The sequence below is a fragment of the Cucumis melo genome, chromosome 10 (genome assembly GCF_025177605.1).
Source record: "Cucumis melo cultivar AY chromosome 10, USDA_Cmelo_AY_1.0, whole genome shotgun sequence".
NCBI classification, from domain to species: domain Eukaryota; kingdom Viridiplantae; phylum Streptophyta; class Magnoliopsida; order Cucurbitales; family Cucurbitaceae; genus Cucumis; species Cucumis melo.
The window spans coordinates 28,080,450-28,098,611 of NC_066866.1; the positions used below are offsets into that span (position 1 = coordinate 28,080,450).

At 32.6% G+C, this 18,162-nt stretch overlaps 1 protein-coding gene and 1 long non-coding RNA gene across 17 annotated transcripts; both read right to left on the reverse strand.

Moving 5' to 3' along the window:
* Nucleotides 1-366: 366 nt before the first annotated feature.
* Nucleotides 367-14,562, reverse strand: LOC103502558 (uncharacterized). Of its 16 annotated transcripts, none has more exons than XR_007823897.1 (14): nt 14,200-14,562; nt 14,043-14,098; nt 12,718-12,796; nt 12,179-12,306; nt 3,752-3,836; nt 3,546-3,603; nt 3,275-3,465; nt 3,104-3,160; nt 2,930-3,007; nt 2,763-2,849; nt 2,585-2,675; nt 1,692-1,843; nt 1,479-1,593; nt 367-758 (listed from the first exon to the last, which is right to left on the reverse strand). XR_007823897.1 is itself a non-coding variant. In XM_051090536.1 (11 exons), exons 3-9 carry the CDS (start codon nt 12,753-12,755, stop codon nt 2,811-2,813), a joined length of 495 nt encoding a protein of 164 aa, XP_050946493.1. In that variant the 5' UTR covers nt 12,756-12,796; nt 14,043-14,098; nt 14,200-14,562; the 3' UTR covers nt 367-758; nt 2,616-2,675; nt 2,763-2,810. The 16 variants fall into 16 exon arrangements, 3 of the variants coding, with proteins under 3 accessions (XP_050946493.1, XP_050946492.1, XP_050946494.1); XR_007823898.1 differs by having other exon boundaries at nt 1,692-2,516; nt 2,616-2,675; nt 3,376-3,461; nt 12,179-12,313; XR_007823895.1 differs by having other exon boundaries at nt 1,692-2,516; nt 2,616-2,675; nt 3,275-3,461; nt 12,179-12,313.
* Nucleotides 14,563-16,976: 2,414 nt separating this feature from the next.
* LOC103502559 (uncharacterized) lies at nt 16,977-17,840 on the reverse strand. The gene is made up of 2 exons (XR_540607.2): nt 17,760-17,840; nt 16,977-17,555 (listed from the first exon to the last, which is right to left on the reverse strand). It is a non-coding gene; the product is annotated as an uncharacterized LOC103502559 (long non-coding RNA).
* Between the last annotated feature and the right edge of the window lie 322 nt (nt 17,841-18,162).

The following is an 18,162-nucleotide window of genomic DNA, read 5'->3' on the forward strand; positions in this document are numbered from 1 at the left end:
TTCATTATTTTTCTTTTTTTCAACCATATGATATTCTTTTCATTTTAATGTATACATTATTTGCCATAGTTTTATACTTGAAATTTTGCATTTAATAATGTAACAATATTGTATTAAACATTCTACATTTCATTTATCTTTAAATTAATAAGTATAATATTATGATATACAATATTTTATTTCATATATATCATATCAGTCGCAAAATTTATCTTTCAACTTCAATAACTTTACAAACTTGCTTTCAATAACCTGGTTTATTGTGATTAACCATACTTGTATTGTTCAAATTATGCAATTCAGAACGTAACACTCTTAGATTAAATATTGTACATTTTTGTTTACTTTAAATTAAAAAGTTAAATATCATGATATACACTATTTTATTTGATATATATCATCTCAGTCGAAAAATGTATTATCAGATTGCTTACAATTTCAAAAACTATAAAAAAGAAGGTACATAACACATTTCTACTCTGTAAATTAAAAAGCAAATAATAATATCCAAATTACTTCATCCTAAAATACAAATTTGTTCTTTCAGTTCAAGATAACACAAACAGAAGCAAATAACACATTCTTCTAAAGATCTTGGGAGAGCAATTTAAAGGTTGGTGCTTCAAATCCTTGAACATTGAACTCTATCCTTTCCTTTTTTGGCTTTGTGGAGTCGGATTTCGTTGTGTATGGCGATCTCAATACCGTGAAGGTAAAGTCCCTCTCCTCATGCTCTTTCTGACTGCTTGTTGATAAGCCTATTATTCCATTTATTAATTATTTAGGTACATTCTCTATATGACGTTGTATATATTATTAATACTAGAAAAATACATAAGAGCATGTATTTTTCCCAACTTTCTCTTCTACATTAACCACATAATGCTTAATTTTACAATATTTCAAACTATATATATGTTGAAATATATTAATATTAATCACTTAATTACTTACCTTCATTTTTATTGTTTCTTTCTCAATTTTTTCTACTTCATTCAGTAGAGCAGTGTTGTATATGTCATCATCAAACAATTCATTTTGTTCTCCCCGTTAATATTCATAATTAGTATGTAATATACAGTATAAATTACAAATATAAATCACCTCTTCTACATCATTTTCCTTTTCATTGTTTTCATCTTGTTCATTATTATAGTTAGTTTGGGAAAATATACGTCCATATATATCTAATACATGAATGAATAGAATATGTACATGCTGATTAGTAACATCCCTCTGAACTTCATTTTCAATATTCTTATTGTGTGTATCCCATTCACCTTCATCATTATTGTCATCCCTTGGTATGTTATCATTATTTTCCACTATTTGATTTACCTTTTCTTTCAACATATCCTTGAGACTTTCGACCTCCTTAATCAGCAAGTCCAATTTATTGTTTAAACATTCATTGTTGGTCAGAATGAGTTCTTGAAATTTCAGGAAGTAATCAGGAATTTTCTTATTAGATGCCTCACCTTGTCGTGAGCTTTCACCTCTCTCAAATGTTACATTAGTTTCCTCCCTCATTACATATTCATGGAACGTCCTTCTTTCCACGAAATCTTCCTCAAACATGGCCTCAAATTTGAACTGTTCCAGAAATCACAGTCATATATGTGGGTATACTATTATCATGTAAATATGAAATATTATTAGTATGTATAAAATATACAGTTGCAAAATCAAACCTGATCATTATCGAAGACCTTCTTAGCCAGATCTTTCCATTCCGGATGGCTGTCTACAACCCAATTCAGCATGCAAATCTTATTATCATCAGCTTTTTGTGCACAGAATATTGATGATCCGGTCAAGAGTGAGATGCACTCATAGACCCATACTAGTAAGGAATAAACAAATCCAGCAATGCCAACAATTAGGGCAGTAGAGTTTTTTTTTTATAAATTTCTTGATAGAATAAATCAGCGCATTGTAACCTAACCTACACCATGGAAACGCATCAAATTGTTCTTCATCATCAATTAATTTGATGTATTCCAAATCACATCCCGTTGTGAACTATTTCCCTAGGAGGAAATTCTCTAAGAAGTATAGTTTAGCAATCTTAATTCTATCTTTCTCCAATTTTTTCAAATCATTAAATAAAAAGTAGACCCTAGACCTAGGAATCGAATCTTCATTCTTGAAATATTTTGATAGAAATTTTTCCTTGACCATCGAAAAATCAACGGTCGGCAATGGACCATAGTTCAATCCTGTTATAGCTTCGAATTCCTTAATGCCAAATTTGGCAATAGTTCCTTCGAAATTGAATCACAACTCATCGTCCTTCGTCAATGTACATTGATGTCTGATTATGTGGTATAGTAGTTGGCTTTGGAATTTGGTGAATTTGATGTCTAGAAAATTTCCAAAAGTCATTTTTTCTAAACATTTCTAGCTCCCTACTGTTCAATTTTTTTTTTAATATTCCTAATTACATCTACTCTTGCATATATTTTTAACTTTTGCATTCTAGACCATTGACTCCTTTTAAGGATCAATGGTGCATCCTGCACACAACATATAAAGGACAATATTATTATATGTATACTTTATATATACTAGTATAAAACAGTACCTAAAGTGTATCTCCTCATAGCTATGAATACCTCATAATCTTCCTTCTGCTCTGTTCTTTTTTCTCCCCTTTTTTTATCCTCACTTCTTTTCTGTATCAATATTAGTAACATAATTTGTTAGTGATACCTAAATACAATATAATAAACAGCAATATTATATGCATAAATGTTATATACCTTTGTTTTTTATTTTGTTGATATTTTCTTCTCATTTGTTTTTTTCTTTTATTTTTCCACCGCTTCTTTCTTATCACTTTTAGATACCTACATTTCATATAAACAATAACAAACTTTTAGTATTATAATGATAGTTATCTACATACCTACATTTGAAATATACGTACATTTTCAGCAGTAGTTTCCTTTCCTTTCCCCTTGAACACAGTTTCGAACAATTTTCTTCTCGTTATTGGTACATTGTTCTGCTCTCAGTCGAATATAATTAACGTTAGTTTCCATTTATACATAAATTTGAATGTAATATACAATTTTATAATATGTAAAAATCGTTGATATACCTCATCAGACTCCGATGAGAAGTTTTCAGGTACAGCATGTAATGTTTGTCTATTATTCTACAAACAAATATAATTAAGGGAATCATCACCAATATATATACATAAGTACATATGTACATCATATGTAATATATGCAATATATATACAACAGTACATATAACATGAACTTACTTGTTTTCTTTCTTTCTTTTTGGGCATTTTGGCTTTTGGAGTTTCAAAAACCATATTAGTTCTCATAAATTTTTTATCATCGTACACCACTATCTATGTACCTGTCGTCCCTTGTAATTCTTCTTCATCATCCTTAGGATAAATTGTTTGTATTGGTTGGTAATCCAATGTTCCTCATTTCTTATGTCTTCCTACAATATATACGCATTTTAAATATTTGTTTAACTATATATACAATATTTAATTGTAATTCAGTAAATATCAAATATACCTCTTCATTATCTTCTATCAAAATAGAATTATCCTTGCTAGATTTAATCTTCTTCAGCCTGATGGAAAAACAAAGCAGAGACATACAACAGCGGATATAAAGGATCATGCTTTACTCTATATTCATCTAAATGATTTAGAAGTTAACATACATCTACCATGCGATGAACCTAAACGATGAGAGAGGAAGGTAAACGATGTACTTACCTTTGTAGTTCTCAACTTCTTCTTTGGTCCAAAACTTCTTCTCTTCCTGAAAATCTCGAGCAAGGACAACCACCAAGCTGACCTACTATGCTCAGGACCAAAAACGGAGTTATGGGACTCGGTTATGCGAAGAGAATTTTGGAGAGATATGGGAGTAAATCGTTTGTGTGTTTTTCAGAGAAAACCTCTCTTTTTCTCCTTCGGTAATAAGAAGTTTTATATGAAATTTACATGCAAATTTGCATGTAAATTATTTCATATCTTATCAACACCTAATCAATTCATTAACTCTTTAATGAAATTAGTGGCTTCAAATTCATAATAATTTGCCAAATTTCCCATTAACCATTAATTAATAAAGTAATTAGCCAAAGGGGCATTTTGGTCATTTGACCAACTTTAAGTCAAAGTCAAACTTTGACTTTTCTTAGTCAAAAATCAACTTATTGACTTTTTACTATTTTTCCCGTCTTGACTAATTCTAACCTCCCGAGTATGAATCCGTATTCATTTTTCTAAAATTCAAATCATATTTGAATATAAATCCGGTCAAAGTTCAAAATCAACATGTTGACTTTTGACCGTTTTCTAAACTTTTCAAGCTTTTAAATATGAATCTATATTCATATTTATTTAAATCATATTTAAACACAAAACAACTTATATCTTATATATATTTGTCGGTTTCTCTCTCTTATCTTTATTTGAACAATTCGAATTACTTCAACATACTTGTTCTTAATTGAATCCAAATGAGCTAATAGGGAAGCCTAATGGATTTATAAATCATGGGCTCCAACGATCCGAGATCAACTGGCTAAACTCTTTTAGACCAAAGTTAATCAACATTTGTTAACTAAAGAGTTATTCCACTAAAGATACTTAGTTGCACTCCCCTTACTATAGATATATTTCTGTCCACCTAATATAACCATGATAGGTAAGTCGATCCTTCACAGGTTGTTCGTAATCTTGGCTGGATCAAAATACCATTTTACCCCCGAGATTACATCTTTCTCCTTAAGACCCACTGATCCACTATTAAACAATTGATTTAAGGTCCAACCTATAAACCAGAATCCTTCTCGGGCCAATAAGAAGGTGGGGCCCCTTGTTCAAGACTTAGATTCAATCCTTAAGGAAACAACCTATCTACTATCCCAGAAGTGGGTAGGAGTGAATTTCATCTTGCACCCTATGTCCCTAGCTATCTACTCGATCTTACCCCTGAAATGGGAGGCTTATTGGGCCAGCGATGTTGAGCTGCCCTCGCCTATGCAGATCTAAGGATACTACCGAATGAATAGAAGTTCATAGTTAGCTCAGGATTAAGATCAAGTTACCTAGGTCATCATAATTGAAATAGTCAGTTTATAGTTATGGTGTTATAATTAAAAGTGACTATTTCGTGGTTATAGTCTTATGCAAACCATTTACATAGGATGCCCCCACTCCCATGTCTCTATATGAACGATTTAGGATTACATCGTTTGTACTAACTATGGAACGGGTCGCATCCATAATGTTTATCCAGAATAAGGCGTCCAACCTTATTCATACACTATAGACCATTTGGGCTATTAACTTGAACTTAATCCATGTTTATGTCTCCACATAAATTTCAAGTATATACGACAAACTAGTAAATAGCCTCGGGACCTTAAAATTATTGGTTTTAAGATTATAGCATTCGATAATAAATTTTATTGAATCAAATAACAAAGTATGAGTTTTAGGACACAAATTCCAACAAACTCACGTTTGGACTAAAACTCCAAGTAAGTTAGAATTTTATAATGAGAGAGAAGTATATATACATGAGTACAATAAACACATATATAAACTAGCGCATAATCCCAATAAGTTTCCCACTTGTCCTAGTTTACAAACCGCGTAGACCTAAACCATGTAGGTGACTCTCAAACACTTTAGCCGTGAAAGCTTTTGTAAACGGATCAACCATGTTTTGCTCGGAGGAGATTTTTGTTACTGTAACGTCTCCTCGATGCACGATTTCCCTAATAAGATGGTACTTTCGTTCAATGTGCTTTCCACGTTTATGATTTCTAGGTTCTCGTGAATTTGCAACTGCACCACTGTTGTCACAATACAAGGTGATTGGCAGATGCATATTTGGAACAACTTCCAAATCTATTAAGAACTTTTTAAAGCATACTGCTTCTTTTGCTGCTTCACAGGCAGCTACATATTCAGCTTCCATAGTGGAGTCAGCAATACAGAATTGTTTTATGGTTTTCCATACTACTGTTCCTTCGTTCAAAGGGAAAACTAATCCTGATGTAGATTTTCTGACATCTTTATCAATTTGAAAATTGGAGTCAGTGTGAAAATTGGAGTCAGTGTATCCAGTAAGGATCAGATCCTTAGAACCATACACAAGCATGTAGTCTTTTGTTCTTCTAAGATATTTTAGAATATTCTTAACTGCTCTCCAATGATCACGTCCAGGATTGGACTGATATCTACTAACTATTCCACTGAATAGCAAATGTCAGGTCTAGTACATAACATTGCATACATCAGGCTCCCAACAGCAGAAGCATAGGGAATGTCACTCATATCCTCAACTTCTTGAGGTGTCTTTGGACATTGTTCTTTAGATAAATGAATTCCATATCTGTACGGCAGCAGACCCATTTTGGAATTCTGCATCTTATAACTTAACAACATTTTGTCTATATAAGATGTTTGAGACATGGCTAGAGTTTTATTCTTTCGGTTCTGAACTATTTGGATACCAAGAACATATTGTGCATTTCTCAAATCTTTCATTTGGAATTGCGTAGCTAGCCATTCCTTACTATTAGTTAGATGACCTACGTCATTCCCAATGAGTAGAATGTCATCTACATACAGAACTAAGAATGTTACAGTAGAATTGATGATCTTTTTGTAAACACAAGGTTCATCAACATTCTGTTCAAAACCATAGGATTTGATCGTAATATCAAATCTTATATTCTAGGATCTGGAAGCTTGTTTTAATCCATAAATAGATTTTTGAAGCTTACAAACATTTTGTTCTTGATCCTTTTGTATATACCCCTCTGGTTGGACCATATAAATATTTTCTTCAAGATTACTGTTCAAAAAGGCTGTCTTGACATCCATCTGCTAAATTTCATAATCATAAAAAGTGGCGATGGATGAGAGTATTCTAATTGATTTTATCATGGCAACAGGAGAAAGTTTCTTCATAATTTATTCCCTCCTTTTGTGTATAACCTTTTGCCACTAGTCGAGCTTTGAAAGTCTGTACTTTACTAGCTTGGTCTCGTTTTCTCTTGTAGATCCATTTACAACCAATAGGTCTTGCCTCACTTGGTTGATCTACTAGAGTCCAGACAGAATTGAAATACATAGATTCCATTTCGAGGTCCATGGCTTTGATCCATTGGTCACAATCCACATCATTCATTGCCTGTTTATAGGTCAATGGATCTTCTATGCCATCATCAGGTATGATGATTTGAGCTTCACTTAAACCTAAATAGCGATCAGGCTATCGTACAACCCTCCCACTACGACGAGGTTCTCCCAACTCTTGAGAATGATGTGTTTGACCAATATTCCTAGTTTTATCTACTACTTTAGTAGATGAACTAGGTCTATTTGTAGCATTCTTGGAAATTTCTTCTAATACTAGTTTACTGCGAGTTTAATGATTTCTTATGTGGTTTTCCTCTAAGAACGTAGCATTTGTTGACACAAATACTTTATTTTCTTGAGGGCCGTAAAATAAACCACCTCTTGATTCTTTTGAATAACCTACAAATAGGCATAATTTTGAACGATGTTCCAATTTTTTAGGGTTTTGTATCAACACATGTGCTGGACATCCCCAAATCCTAAAGTGACGTAAACTACTTTTATGCCTTTCCATAGCTCATAAGATGTTTCAGAAACACTTTTAGAGGGAACGTTGTTCAAAATATAAATAGCTGTCTCTAAAGCATATCCCCAAAAAGAATCTGACAACTGAGCAAAACTCATCATAGAGCGAACCATGTCTAACAAAGTTCGGTTTCTTCTTTTTGATACACCGTTCTGCTGAGGCGTATTAAGTGCAGAGGGTTGTGATTGGATTCCATGTTCTATCAAATAGTCTTGGAATTGCAAATCCATATACTCTCCACCTTGATCTGATCGAAGTGTCTTTATTGTTTTACCTGATTCATTTTCAACTTCAGCCTTATATTATTTGAACTTTTTAAAAGAATCAGACTTGTTCTGAATTAGGTAAACATGACCATACCTAGAATAATCATCAATAAAGCTGATGAAATATTCGTATCCTCCTCGAGCCTTAACATTCATTTGTCCACAAAGGTCCAAATGTACGAGCTCTAAAGGGGTTTTGGCTCTAAGACCTTTTCCAGTAAAAGATCTTTTGGTCATATTTCCTTCAAGACAAGAATCACATGGAGGTAAAGAGTTATCTTCTAACTAATTTATTGAGATTAAAGTCCACTCTTAACTAATCTTCCAATCCTATTGAGATTTATGTAAAAGTCTTAAGTGTCATAAGAAGGCATTAGAAGAAACTTTTTTGTCTTTTATTCTGAGTTTCAGCTGTTCTAAACATTTCAGTATTTAAGACAAAATTTGGTCGTCTTGGTCTTAATTTATATAAGTTGTTTTCAAGTATAGTACAACAAATGTGAATACATTTTCTTAAAATGAACAGTTCATTAATTTCAAAAGATATTTTATACATATGTTCTATTAAACAAGAGATAGATATCAAATTCTTCTTTATTTGAGGTGCATACAAGACATTCTTGAGTAAAATATATCTATCATTAAAAAATAACTTTAAATCTCCCACTGCTTTAGCTGAGACCATTTCTCCAGTTCCAACTTTGAGAGTGATCTCGCCCTTAGAAAGCCTTTTTTAAGAACTAGTTTCCTGAAATGAGAAACAAATATGATTAGTGGCTCCTGAATCTAATATCCAGGTAGAATTTTCATTTTCCACTAAACATGTTTCAAGAACAAGTAAATCATATTTACCTTGTGCTTCTTTTTCTGCTTTTTTCTGAGCAAGGTATTTTGGACAGTTTCTCAGCCAGTGCCTATTTTCACCACAGTGGTAACATTTACCTTTTTCTGTAGTCTTCTTACCCTTGGTCTGCTTGGGAGTCTTCCCCTTTCCCTTCTTTTTAATCTTTTGATTGAGTTTTGATGGTCCAGATTTAGAGGACGATCCTCTTTTGAATTTTCTTTTTGTAGTAGCAACATTTACTTCTACTTCTTTTCCTTTACCCTTGGTAAACTTCAGGAAATGTTGGAGCTCATTCAGAAGAGTTGTCAGGTTAAATTCTATCTTATTCAAGGACGCATTCGTTTGCAATGGTCTGAAGCTCTTTGAAAGAGACTCTAAGATAAAACTAACTTGATTAGCCTCATCGATGACACCACCATTTACCTCAGCAATATTGAAGTGCATCATCATGTCCAAGACATTTTCTCTAACAGAGGTCCCCTCCTTCATACGCTTAGTGTAAATGTATTTGATTGCCTCGTGTCTAAGGGACCATTCTGGTTGCCCAAACATTCCTTTTAATGAATCCATAATCTCTTTAGCCGTGGCTAAGGATTCATGTTTCTTTGTTAAAACATCTGACATGCTAGCAATGACGTAAACACGGGATGTACCCTTCTTCAACTCAAGCATTTACCATACTCTTTTATTGAGTTGGGGTTGTGTTGAGTGATCTCAACACCACAGCAAGTCTCCATCAATTCCATCATGCATAATGCATCTTTCAATGTCAGATCATATAGAAAGCAAAAGGCACCTTATACCAAATAATACAAGTATGAGGCATCATATTCCAGATCACACAATAAAAATAGGGTATCCTATCCTAGACCACATAACAAGGATAAGCATCTCACACTAGAACACATAGCAAGTGTGAGGGATCCAATACTAGAAATTTGGGTTTTAATGACGCAAAATTTGCGTCGTTTTGTGTCGTAAAAAGTTTCAGCCACATAATTTTTGCGTCATTAAAACCCCTGTCAAGAAAGACTATTTAACGACACTTTGATATGGTTATATGACACCAAAATTGTGTCGTTAATACCCTTATCTTGAAACAATAAATATGTCACCATTATCTATAACTCAACACCAATATATTATCATTAATACACTTACATTGACGCTTTAAATATGTCACCGTTATACCAATATATTGTCATTAATGTTCTTATTTGATGCTTTAAATAAATGTGTCACATTTATCTATAACTCGATATAAAAAAAAAATTGTCATTTTTTCATTATTGATGACACTTATTTCATGTCATGTTTAAATGTTGTTACACATAATTCTTGTCAAGAAATGTGTTATCACGACAATGTTCCTGTTTAATAAGTGCTTATATATCGATACTTGTTTAGTATCGTTATTTTTCAATTCACAACACATTTTTTCTATCATATATTTGCTTATTTCAACATTTTACTGCTATAAAAAAAATGAAGTACATGATTCAACATTACGCACATATGCTTAGAAAGATCTTTATATTGATAATAGAAAATGTAAATTAACTTTAAATGTTTTACAATAGTCGAAAAAATAAATTAACTGTAATACATGTATGTGTGATCTAATATAATCAAACTAATGCATAAGTGGACTTGATCAATCTCATGGTCCACGAATTCTTCAACAACCTGCAAATTTGTCGAAATTGAACCTTAGTGTATTGGGTCAGGTTATGGTAACCCAACCCTTATTTGAGAAAAGGGTTATTATAACCCTTGTTTTAGGGTTATCATAACCCATCTTCCCTCTCTCTCCTTCTTCTTAAACATTTTTCAACTTCCCATAACTCTATTTCTTCAACTCCCCCATAAAACTACATTTTTAAACTCTTCCACCAAACACATCTTATCATAAAACTACCTTTTTAAACTCTTCTCCCAAACACGTGTTATGTTAAAACTAGGTTTATCATAATACTAATCCTTTATTACCTACCCTACCCTTCTCCCAAACAACTCCTAAAGTGTTGCAAATGTAAGTTTCAATTCAATCTTTATGGACCCATAAGAACAAAAATAACCAACTTAGCTATACAAAACATGCTTCAAATAATACTCATAGCCTAAGCAATTTCCTACAGAAAACTCGAATTCAATAGACTTTTTCACCTACCTTTATAGTTGAACCTTGATAGCAGAACTTGAGAAAGTCCAAACAAATTTTGAGTTTATAAATAACCAACTTCAACCAAACAAACCATAAAAAAAATCTCAACTTCTAATTAGAAAGATGCTATAGCAACCAAAAACGAAATATGAGAAGCATACCAAGACCAAAACATATTAGACGATAAACATCCATAACCAAATAACAGGCGCAATATGCATACTTACAAAAGCTGTGTAGTTGTAGCATTGGCCTCTGTAAGACTGACGACATAACCATTTTTGTTTTCAAAGTCATACATATCATTTTGTAGATCAATTAGTAGACTGATGTCTCTTCAAACTCTCAATTTAAATGGCTGCAAAGGCCTTCACCAAATTCCCCCATTAGGACCATACCATCTCTTACCATGCTTGACATTTGGGGAACACTTATAGACAAAGCACCAAATGCTATTACTTCTTTTAACAATCTTGAAACTTTAAATTATAAAAAGCTATCAAGAAATATTTGGAGGTCTTTGAGTGGTTTTGGTTGGGAATAATGGTGTTTTGCCTCGTAGAGATTTGAATCTAAGTGCCTGCAAACTTGATGATGAAGATATTCCTGATGATCTTAATTGTCTTTCTCTATCGGAAATTCTTGTTCTCAGCAACAATTCTTTTGTAAAGCTCAAAGAAAGTCTCATTCAGCTCACTAACCTAAAAGCATTGTACTTATATGATTGCAATGACATTCATCCACAACTATTACCCAAGTTTCTTACCACTTTACAATATGTTGGAGGACTAAACTCCCTGAAAAGCATCTCATAGAATGATGAAGGTATAATGTGTATCCTTACGCTTGATCTGATTATTATTACTATCTACTATTATAATTACGTTAAATAGGATTTGTTCTTTAGAGTAGAGTAGAGTTGTGTGTTAATTAGTTAAGTTGTTGGTAGAAAGATGTTTAAAAGGAAGACAAAGATGCAAGAGAAGGCAAGCCAAATTTGGGATAGAATTGAAAGAGATAGCTCGCTGTCAACAAACTATCACTCTATTAGCCATAATACTAAGCTACCACAAATGTTTCGCTTAATGCATGAGGTACCTAATCATCATAATTGCATAAGCATATCTATTAATATATAATATCAGATATGTAAGGGATGGTTCCAACAACCTTAAGCTATGTAAGTATGCATTATTCAAATGTGAACAAAGGAGAAAAAGATGAGTGAAATCCTTACTTGTTGATATGGTAACAAGGAGCAATAAACTTGGCACTAATCCTTGGGTTACCCTTATTTGCTCTAGAAAATCCGCAGGGACGATTAGAATCCAACTTGAAAAGTGAAGGTTTTTCCCAGTCGTGCCCCTGTAATCTTTGAAAATGTTCCTTTTCAGAAGTAAGACATTGAGATGTTCAACAAAAAACAAATGTGATTTTCTAGACCAAGTTTACTAGTATACTCGAAGTACAGTACTACCATATCATCAAGATTGTTCCTGTCAAATGTTCTTGTTTCTTGAAACATAATCACTTCTAAATCATCGTAAATATTTAACAGCACCCAGCAGGTACCATTGAAGTTTTTGGTTCTTTATATGTGGCACATTTCTCACACTAAGCATCCATCAGAAACAGAAAGAACAGAAAAACACAAACAAGCAAAATGAATTAATCAATAACTAAACCATCGATGCAAATTTCAAGTTTATTGAGACAGGTTCTTCAATTGGCCCTCCCTTAACCTGACAAGAAAATGGCAAAAAATAAAAAACTAACCTAAGGATGCCAGTGAGTGACGGACGAAAAAATACCATGACAGAGGAGGTGGCATTGTGGGAGTTAATTGGTAGTTACCCTACAATGAGAAAGGAGAGGAATTCAGTCATCTAAATACATATGCTAAATGCTTCCATTCAGTAATGATGTAGTTATAGTAGTTCAAAATGCTAAATACTTCCATTCAGTAATGATGTTTTTAAGGTTTTCTTTATTGAGTCAAAAAAACACAACAATGTGGTTATGGTAGTTCAAAATGCAATTTGTGAAATAACATCTATAAAGTCAAAGGGATATGCATTAAAAAAAAATGTTACATCTCCAACGATATCAAATCTGTGAATATTACCTGAGGCCCCAGGAATTGTTATGAAAGTTCTCTAAATTATGTCCTTTTATTTAATGATATGAAAGTTACAATAACAATTCACTTAATCGTAATAGAACATCCACAAACAATAAAATTGTAACAGATTCTCTAGAACTTTTATTGTTCCTCATATTTTTCCCCTCTTTCTAAATCGAAACGAAATCTAAAAAGTTAGCCACAAAGAATACTCAGAGTAAACAGACAAACACAACCCATTTTCATTTACTTTGAGATAAATAAATGTATGACAACAACCAAGTATGAAATTAATGGAAGTAAGAAAGCAAAATGTCAAAGGACCAAGAGAAAAGGTTTAAGAATTCAAAAGATGTCTAAGAAGTTAACAAAAAGGTTCTTTCTTTTTTAAAAAAAGGCTAACAAGGTGCAAATTGGATCTTGATAAGTTGCTCGCTATTTGTTTGTGCTCACTACAGCGTGATACAACTCGGATTATCTATTCACTATTTAAGCCAAAATGCCAAGGAAGTCGAGGTTCCCTCCTTTCAACATGCTCACAGAGCTACACTTCAGTGAGTGCAAAAAGATAACTAAAAGACTCCCCCAAAGACAATCTAAATAGCCCAATTCCACAGTAACTTCTTTCACTCCATAACTAACCGTTTTCCCTTTCACAATTATTTACATTTATTTCCCCTCCTCTCTTTCTTTTTTCTCATACACCTCCTAATGATCGAGGGTCTATCACAATGCTACCCTTTAATCCAATTTCCCAAAAGCAAAATCCACCAATACCCAACTCAGTTAAGATATTCCAACTATGAACATACATCAATAGGCTACAATCAAATGAACCAAACAGAAGGCCACAGTGTCACGACTCTCACCAAATACTAAAACTTCTCTCATTTGCTTAGCAAACAAGAGAAGATCGATAAAGGACAAAAAAAAAAAGTTGATCAAATCTATCAATCCATGAATAACATTGATTACATACCTCAACAAGCAAAACCCAATTGAATTTAATGTCACGACCTAGAATCCACTTGAACACTTGTCAAACAAAAACCAAAAAACCAGAACGTCATCAAACTCCAAACAAGTATAAACTATTAAGTTGTGTTTTATTAACAGAAAAAAAAAAAAGTGAATACCCAAGTGAGGATTGGATTCCTTGGAATAGAAATCATCCTTCTCAATGAGAACTTTCAACATTTCATTAGTGAACTTCCGGTGATTAGGGTCAGTCGGAGACCCATTTTTAGAATCTGAAATCGAAAGTTTGGTCAAACAGAGACCAAAACCCTAATTAAACACTCCCATCAAAACCCCTCACATCCAAAGAATTTTTTCTTCTACTATAAGAAATAGAAGAAGAAGACGAAGAACAAGAAGAACCCCTCTTGATCCTGCGGAATACATACTCCAAACGAATATGTTACGGAGGCTGGAGTGTTTGGGAAGGTTTTTGCGAGAGAGAGAGAGAGGGAAAGCCTTTCAACGAAAGGGAAATTCAAACTTTGGGGAAATTTTTTAATGATAGGGGTGAACATAAGCCGGGTTGGAAAGAAAATTATGGACCAACCCAAAGTATCCGGGTTGGATGAACCCTATCGGTTCAATTCGTAAAGGTCAACCCAACCCAACCCAAAAAATTCTGGTTGGGTTGACAGGTTGTTTTTTTTTTTTTTTTTTCTTTTCATCTCTCCATAATTTATTTAGACAAACTTTCATATTATTTTTCAATATGCAAGGTGAATAAATTGTTATTCAAGGTACAACGTGACAAATATATATATATGTGTTATACATTCAAATTTCAAGTATAGAATGTTCATTCAAAATGAGGTTTACTTTTGGTTTTAGGTGTATATATATATATATATAATCGGGTTGGGTCAGGTCAACCCTACCCCTAACTTGCACAACCCCACAACCCGACTCAACCTTTTTTTCTCTAATTTTCTAACCCAACCCAACCCTTACGGTTTGGGTTGGGTAATCCGGGTTGGTCGGGTTACCGGTTTTTTTGAACACCCCTAATGACACATAATTATATCGTTAATTAACGAGAAAAATTAAATTGTGTGCATACAATTATATCAAGAAAAATTGTTCATTTTTATTTTTAACCACACATAAATTATGTTGTTAATTAGTGACAAAAATTGTGTTAAGAAAAATTAAATTATGTCGATAAAATTGTGTCAAGAAAAGTTCTCAATTTTATTTTTAATGACACATTTTATCCTATCTCACTCTTTTTTCTCTTGATCTAAGTGTCATTAAAACTAGATTTATAGTAGTGATCTCATCGTATAGCGTACCAAAGATCATTTCATCACAACATTTCAATTCATTTCAATATAGAAATGTATATAGATTCAAATACTGTTGAAATTCTTTTAGTTTGCAAACATTTTAAGAAGAAACCATTCACAATTAATTAGCTTCATTAGCTTCGTGGTGAATCATTGAAAGTTTTTTAAAATATTTCAATTCTTTCTTAAGTGAACACAAGGAAAAAATAGCGCTAGAAAATGGTCGAACTTCTCCTATTATAAGCCTCTCCAGTGAAATTCTCCATGCCTGAATGATGCTTCTGCTCGACGGTAAGAATCATTCAACATCAAAACGCCACGTGTCACTTGTGCATATCTTATCCTGAATTTAGTTGGGTAGCAAGGTTAAACCAACCAATCAACCTTCTTACATAAAGATGACGTCAATATTATCTTACAATGAATGAAGCTCCTGTCGCCTCTTGGTTCATCAAATAGCTCCTTTTCATCGCGTATAGCTAGAACACGAAACGTGAGTTACTTTGCAAAATTTCCAATCACTAGTTTCTATTGCACCAGAGTCTTATCGCATCCCCAATTCTTGTCGCGTGCAATCTTAGCATATTGCGTAGTACAGAACGCTATCAGGATCTCACATTTTCTCTTACATATAAAGGAAGGAAATGAACTCTTCATATAGTACTCAAGAGACACTTTGTAAAAGATACAAAATAAATGAAGTACATGCATACATACTATTCATGTACTTGAACAATTACATGTGTCTAGAAATACATGTATCTTGAAACTAGAAATGTATATAGGAATGTGTTATCCATAATGTATCTAGCTTATTAATTTCTAACACGTTGTTGTCAACATCTCTCCAACCTCTTTCATTCTTCGTTACCAACTTCTCTGTCCCAGTCGCTCGCTAGTCCATTTTCACGAGATTTCTATGGTTTGGGTATGACTTTTTCTATAAATATGAACACTTCCATATCATTTAATTTTTAGTTGAGATATGAGATTTTGTAAAAATGGTCATTTTTGTCAAAGGAGCACTTCCATGTAAATATGAGATTTTGGATGAACTTGGATTGATATTTGTATGAACTTTAATTGAGAAAGTTCATCATGTCAACCTTACGGGAAATCCTGGACATATTGTTTAGAGATTGTAAAGTTTTTGTGAAAGTCTAGAATCCTTCAAGTTGAAAATTTAACGTCATTAGGAGAAATCGTTTCTAGTATTAATTTTAGTATTAGATGTTGACCAAATCAAGAAAATCATTTGTAGGTGTTAGGTGTCGAAAGTGAATTGGGAGAAAAAAAATGTAGGTTTCTATAATTTGTTGACCAAGTCAACTTTATGAGACATCTTGGTGAGTCAAAATTTGGCTCGTAAAGTCATTTTTACAACTTACACACTAGCATTTTTTTTTTCTAAGTTCAATCATGTTTCAATAAACATCATTTTAGAAATTGTTTCTCTTAAGTTGGGACCTTCAAATTTAAACCTCACATATTGAATTATGATAGCTAGGATCGGACTATGAAAGCAGCTTCGATGATATTGAATCTTACACGTAGTGATAATGGTGCATTGATGATCCTGACATTCTACCATTATAATAAGATAGTACTACTTGGTACAAAGCAACGATATATTTCAATGAATAAGTTGCTTGTTTTGTAATTTCTAGTAGAAATATTGTAATAGTGGATGCCAAAATAGATGGATTTCTAATAATTCAGATACTCAAATAACAATCAAATACATGAAGGGGATAAAGAAAAGAGATAAAATGTGAATGTGTGTTAAGAGAATTTTTGCAAAGCCCTTTGAAATTGTTGAAGCTTGAGGTTTTCCAACTTGATAAAGAGGCTGGCATACTTGAATTCAAATTGGCTTCTACAAATTTGCACTTCCCCATATTTCTTTTTCAAATCTTTCACCTTTTTACTATCCATCAATTTTACATCAATTCCTTTTTTGTAAAGAAACTCAACAAATTCTTTGGACATGAAATCGTTTGCCAAATCAAACTTCATACCCACCGTTGATATCGTCGGACTTAACGAACATACATCATCACTATTATTATTCTTTTCATCTTCAATACTCAATGCCTTTCCTCTTTTATTATTCTTCCTCTTATTTGAATGCTCCTTTTCTTCTTCGTCACAATAATTTCCACGCTGATCTTCCTCCATTTCTCTTCCTACTGTAAAATATTTTTTACATTAATTAAAATCAAATAAAATCTCACTAAGATCAATTTGACAATAATAGTAAATTATGATTAGAACAATTTATATAGTTGAAAATAGAGATAAACTGAGTCACCGTTAGTGTTAGACTTGAAATGGAGAAAAAGAAAGAAAGAAAGAAAGAAAGAAAGAAAGAAAAAAAAGATTTGATTCAATACCTGAGAGTGAGTGTCTGTGTGTTTTGTGTTTCTTCCGCCGAAATTCAAAGTATGCAAAGGGAAGGGAAAGACACGCCTTTATATGTTATCTTGTTTTTCTTTTTCTTGACCTAAATTCCATATATATATTAATAAAAAAAAATTTAAAATTATTTAGTGTTAATTAGGAAAATATTTCATCATAATTAATTAGGGCCCCAAAAAAGATTCCACCTACGACTTTTTGTATATTACACGTTATTCTTATGGAAAATTATAATAGATAGCAAAACTAATTGGGTTAATTAAAAGTGTTGGCTTAGGGTTTTGAGATTTTGCAGAAATGACAAATTTTCAAATCTTCAGTTTATCTTCTTTTTTCTTTTTTCTTTTTTCTTTTTTTTTTCCTTTCTATATTTCACTT